At 36.4% G+C, this 6,650-nt stretch overlaps 1 protein-coding gene across 1 annotated transcript; it reads left to right on the forward strand.

Annotated features, from left to right (window-relative positions):
- The first annotated feature begins 4,618 nt into the window (after positions 1-4,618).
- On the forward strand, positions 4,619-6,106 carry LOC130934403 (uncharacterized). Its single transcript, XM_057863978.1, is given in 3 exon segments — positions 4,619-4,685; positions 5,215-5,541; positions 5,544-6,106. Coding segments are annotated over 3 exon segments (957 nt in total).
- Positions 6,107-6,650: the final 544 nt, after the last annotated feature.

Consider the following 6,650-nt stretch of genomic DNA (forward strand, 5'->3'; position numbering starts at 1 on the left):
GGCTCAACTGGTGGTTCAGGTGGAACTTCAACATCTGGCACCTCATGTTGAGGTGTAGGTTCATCATGCAAATCATCACCATCATTATCAACTTGTACATCTTTCCCATAAACAGGAGGTCTAGTGGAAGGACCAGGTTCATCATCAGCAGAATGTCTAACAGTTACTATTGGTTTATCTGTCTTCTCAAGATCTTCAATAGTTTGGTTTTCAAGAAATATCACATCTCGGCTTCTAATTATCTTCTTGCTCATCGGATCCCATAATCTGTAACCAAAGTCTTCGTAACCATAACACATGAAGATACACTGCTTTGACTTCCCATCAAGTTTAGACCTTTCATCTCTTAGAATGTGAACAAAAGCTCTGCAACCGAACACTCTTAGGTGACTATAGCAGACATCTTTCCCTCTCCAAACTTTCTCTGGAACTTCACCATTAAGTGGAACTGAAGGAGAAATGTTGATCAGATCTACTGCAGTCCTCATCGCTTCACCCCAAAAGGATTTAGGCAACTTTGCATGAGAGAGCATACACCCGACTCTATCATTGATAGTGCGATTCATTCTGTCTGCAACTCCATTATGTTGAGGAGTCTTAGGAACTGTCTTTTCAAGCTTGATCACATGTCCTTTACAATACTCTTCAAATGGATCCCTGTATTCACCATCATTATCTGCTCGAACACATTTTAATTTCCTTCCTGTTTCTCTTTCAACACTTGCATGAAAGTGTTTGAAGATTCCGAGCACCTGGTCTTTAGATTTTAAAACAAAAGCCCACACTTTTTGAGAATAATCATCAATAAAAGTAACAAAATATGATGCACCACCTAGTGTCTTAGCATCCATAGTGCAAACATCAGTGTGAACTAAATCTAAAACATGTGATCTCCTATGAGATCCAGAATTATGAAATGATACTCTAGCATGCTTACCAACAAAACAATGAGTGCAAGTATTTAAAGTTGTACCTTTCATGAGAAATGAGTGCTTCTTGGCTAAGACGCTTAGTCCTTTCTTGCTCAAGTGACCAAGACGTATATGCCACAAATCAGAAGAGAAATCATCAGCTACATTCACGTCTTCTTTGCACAACTTTGCTTGCAACTGGTAGAGAGTAGAGAGACTATTGTCTTCTCTTGCAACAATGAGAGCCCTTTGGTAATTTTGCATTTTCCACTACCAAAGGAAGTGCAATACCCCTCTTGATCCAATGCCTTCACTGAAATAAGATTGAACCACATATCCGGTACATGCCTAACATTCTTCAACTGCAACTTGCTTCCCATGTTGCTTTCAAGCCACATATCACCCATACCAATGATGTCACACACTCTTTTATCTCTCAGTTTGATCTTGCCAAAGTTTTCAGTAGTATAGGAAGTGAAAAATTCATGCCTCAGAGTGACATGACACGAGGCACCAGAGTCCATAATCCAATTGGAATCATCACAAACAAGATTCACATAATTTTTATCATATGTGATAAGAACATCTTCATAAACAATAGCAGCGGTTTCTTTATCACTATCTTTACCTTTGTCTTTGTTTCTTCCTCTTGATTGTTCTCTTTTCAAAAACCTACAATACCTCTTGATATGCCCCGGCTTGCCACAATGGTGACAAATGAACTCCTTTCTTGGCTTGTACTTTCCTCTTGACTTGCTTCGACTCTCTGACCTGTCAAAATTTTGAGGTTTTCTACTTTGACTTCTCCCCCGTGACTTTGAAACAAGTGCTTCTGAATGTGAGGAGGCATTAATCAAACCTCGCTCTCTTCTTCTAGCTTCTTCATTCAACATGCTTTCTTTAACCATTGCTAACGTCAACTTTTGGAGCTGAGTTAGTCAGTGTCACAACCAGAACTTCCCAACTATCAGGCAAAAAGCTCAACAACAACAAGGCTTGCAACTCATCATTCAAAGTGATTTCATTACTCGTCAGTTAGTTCATCGTCTCCTGAAAAAATGCTCAAGTGCTCCGGCATTGATTTACCTTCAACATACTTCATATTGACAAGCTTCCTAATCAAGAATACTTTGTTTTGCACATTCTTTCTCTCATATAACTCCTTCAATTTCTTCCACATCTTTCAGCATTTGTTTCGGTGTCAACATGTGGATACACGCTAAGATCAAGCCATTGCCTAATCAAAGCAACTGCCTTTCAATTCAGCTTCTTCCATTCAGTATTGGATTTAGTACCTTTGGATTTATCCCCCTACACAGAATCATACAAGTTCTTGCTATACAACATGTCTTCCATGAGAGTCTTTTAAATTGAATAATTTTGGGAATTCAATTTGATCATATTCGGTCCATGAGTAATTTTCTCCATTTAATCAACACAGAGACAAACAACCAAAGCTTTGATACCACTTTGTTAGGAAAACTCAACATAGGTTTAAAACAAGAACCTATCTAACAGCGGAAGCACCAGAAATAATTTTTCTACAACCTGTGCAATTAAATGGGTAACACCAAAGATACTCCAAGCAGCAAATATAATGGCAGAAATTAAATAACCAGACACCAGAATTTTAACGTGGGAAAACCCCCAAAAGAGGGACAAAAAATCCACGGAACCTAGTCCAGAAAATCTTTCACTATCAGAATAATGGGTACATAAACAGTCTTCCTAGTGATACTAGGGCATCTCAACAATCAACAAAATACATCATCAAAACTGATGGAATCAACATAAACCCTCCACAAAAGTGGGTATCTCAAATCAGGAAAAAGAGAAGGCAATACAGCTAGCAAGTTATATCCTAATGTTCATCTCTACACCAGGAATAACATATTAAAATTTCATAAGAAATGGAGCAAGTTTACCAGGTCAATGTGATCAAAATGTAACTGCCCTTTTCCCCCAAGTTCCTTCTCTTCGGTGCCGAAGCTTTGTGCTTCTTTTGCTTTCAATTTCAAAAGAAGGCTTCTCTCACTCTTCTCCCGTGGCAATTAGCCACTTTATTCTTTCTTTATTTTTTTGTTTTAAAGCTTATGGGCCCCACTTGGTTGGGGACCCACTAACAGAAGTTTTGTGAGAAGCATGAAATTGGCATTCCTGATATGAGTACACAATATATGGTTGGAAAAGGTCGATCTCGTCCACCAAAGATAATAGTTAAGCATCATTATTGGGTAAATGTATTTTTGACAGCAATTGACTCTCAAATACAAGAGTTATATAGTAGATTCAATGAGATAATCATGGAGTTTTTTACTTTAAGTACTGCTTTAGATCTTAAAGACAAATTTAAGTTGTTGAATATTCAGATTTTTATCTTTTAGATTTTTCTAATCATGAAATGATTCTTTTAAACACTCAATTGCAATATTATATATTTGATATTTCGAATTATTTAAAAGATGTTGGAACACTTTTTGAGTTATGTCAAAGTTTAAAAGAAATAGAAAAATCAAGAACTTATCATTTAGTTGATAGATTGATTCGCAATGTCTTTACTCTTCCAATATCTACAACAATAATAGAAAGAACTTTCTCGGCAATGAAAATGGTTAAAACAAGGTTCAGAGTAAAATAGTTGATGAATTTCTTACAGATAATTTAATCATTTACATTGAGAAAAAAATTACAACTACTTTCAGTACAGATTCAATAATAGATAGCTTTGAATCGAACCTCGGTGATCTATCTATGACTAGGATGAAGCTTGGATGAAATTAAGTGGAGGTTCAAACCGAATGATGTTGAAGAATCAGAGGATGAGTTGTGGTTAGGGGTGAAATGCCACTCGAACCCAGAATGAACTTCTATGAAATGGTTTCACGGGATTCAGCCAATTGTCTTCATTGTGGGATACCATTGAAACATAGGAATTCGTAGAAAAAACCATTGAGCTCAATTATCTATGTAAGTTACAAATTTTAATTCATTTCAACTTTAATAATAATATTATTAATTTTTTCATCGCATAAATTATAGTTGTGATATAATTATTTACACAAAGCATAATATATTTTTTAATAATTTTGCAGAAAATATCTAAAAAAAATTGAATAATGTTTGAATATTTTAAATGCAACAACCTATATTTACAACATTTGAAGTTAGTTTTGAGATATTTATGTTTAATTATTTTAATAAATGATATGTTTAATTATCTTATAAGAAGTAAGTTCTAAGTCTTATTTGTTATTTTCAATTACATATATAATTATTTTTTGTTAAAATAAAAAATTGAAAAAATTACCCTCTATTAAATATTGCCTAGCTTTGCTCTTGTCCGAAGGCCATTAATCCATTAGGGTGTTTCTTCTTTATTTTTTATAAATTCAAAACGATGTTGTTACTCTGTCAGCATGGTAGGAATCAGCCCAACTGAACTTTTCGATGACAAATTATGGACGGATTGACATTATTTATTTTAAAGTTTAATTCATTTTAGAATTCTTACACTAATTTGAATATGATTGACAATATTAATTTTAGAGTAAAAGATAAATAGGTCCCTGACCTTTTAAAATTCAGATATTTCGTCCCTCAATATTGAAAAATACATTTCGACCCGTCACCATGTAAATTCCGTGACAATTAAGTCCTTCCGTGGAATTGGTGCTCGAAACGGTAACGAAAATTGTTGAGGTGGAGGGATGGAGAGTGATGTGTCCGTTACGGTTGCTAAAGTGGATGGAGAACAAATTCTTGGAGGACAATTTGGTCCTTAATGGCCACAACACCCAAAAAGAACGCTGTATACATCCCCCACCATATTTGAAGCTTTGTAATCCCATAACACACAAAAATCACTCCACATATTACAGAAAATTCACCAAAATCTAAAAAATTCATGAAGTTTGTGGAGTGTTATGGGGATAAGAATCTACTATCATTCACCAAAATCCCTATTATAGCCAAGTATAAATTCCTTACTTCTTTTGTCCTTTTATGCCTATTCACGCCATTCCAAAGTATAAATCCCTTTAGCTCTTTTTTCCCACCTCAAGTAATTCTACAAGGGTAATTCAATTTCACGACACTAAGATTTTTTACACTTAACTAGGCACATTGTGAAGAAGAATGTCTTTAGTGCATTGAAAAAAGTACTGTGTCTACACCAGTACCATAGTTTGAGCAGGAAAGATCATGCAAATATTCTCAGCACATGTAAGAAATCTATGAAATGAATAGGAGATTCGTGTGCTGGTTTTACTGAGCCTAACATTCCAAGTTATTCTCATCATATTAGGTTCTAAGAGGAAACATGCCAGAAGCAGCTTCATCAGCATAATTGTCTGCTACCTCTTAGCAGATTGGATCGCCACAGTTTTCCTTGGAACTCTTGCCAACAACCTTGGGGACGAGAATGGAGAAAAAGAAGAGGACAGGAACAAAATGCTGCAGTCTCTGTGGGCACCCTTTTTGCTCTTGCATCTCGGTGGCCCTGACACAATAACTGCTTATGCCTTAGAAGACAACACCTTATGGCTAAGGCACTTGCTTAGCCTCCTTGTCCAAGCTTCGGTAGCATTTTACATCTTCCTATTATCTTGAAGCACTGGCGCTTTATCTATCATTTCTCTGGGATTGAAAAGTATGTTGAGCGCACTTGGGTTCTGAGATCAACTAGCTTTGACCAATTTGAAGATTCTCTAATCTTAGCTCCAATTTCGCAACCCCTGGATTTGAAGCATGTTCCACATGATTCTGAGCTTCAATTCCTTCATCGAGGGTATTCCTTGTTTCCGATGCTCAAGCGTCTCTATGCAAGTCTAAGTATTCGGTTCGCAGAAGGACAACCAAACTACTCATTGATGGTAAAGAAGAACGAAAAAGATGAAATTATCGATGTCCAACAACAAAGTTATTGTGCTTTTAAGTTGGTTGAGGTCCAACTATCATTTCTTTATGATGTTTTGTATACCAAGGCTCCTGGAATTTATTCTCTACCTGGCCTTGTCTTTCGATCCATCAGCATCTTCTCTATTGTGTCTGCTTTGGTAGCATTTGTTGTCTTTGTTGACACTAATCACTTGTCAACGGTTGATGTTTGCATAACATATGCCTTATTTGTTGGTGCCGTTTCACTTGAGCTTTATGCATTTATTTCGCTGATTCTTTTGGATTGGACTATGCGATAGCTAACCAAGAAGAAAAGCTCACTGCAGAGCTTCACAAGATTGTTTTGATCAGATTCTTTCATATAGAGGTAATCATGCTCTAACCAAAAGTAATTGTTTTGATCAGATTGGTTGGAGTGTAGAGGTTGAATTTGGTCACAGCCTCCTCATTTTGGCACATAGCAACTGATATATGCTATGATGCTGCTTCAGAAGATGATAAGAACAACAACTACACAATTGCAGACCGAGCAAGAGTTTATCAGATTACATGTTGTATGTTCTACTAATGCGTCCATTCTTGCTGCCTAAATGGATAGATAGGACCACCCATGTTCGAGATTCATTTAGGGAAGCCATAAGGATATTGCAGTGAAAGCAGTTTCCGGTAAAAGATTATGCAGATGCTTCCAGAATGCTGATCCAAATGTATAGATAGAGTTATCAGCCGCTCGAAAATCAAAGAAGAGACAAGAGTGGCAAGTCTGTGCTAATTGAAGGCTGCCGTCTTGCTTTGCAGTTGCAGGATATTGGATGTTCATGGGAAATGATTTGTAAAGTGTGG

The sequence above is a fragment of the Arachis stenosperma genome, chromosome 6 (genome assembly GCF_014773155.1).
Source record: "Arachis stenosperma cultivar V10309 chromosome 6, arast.V10309.gnm1.PFL2, whole genome shotgun sequence".
Taxonomy (NCBI): Eukaryota; Viridiplantae; Streptophyta; class Magnoliopsida; order Fabales; family Fabaceae; genus Arachis; species Arachis stenosperma.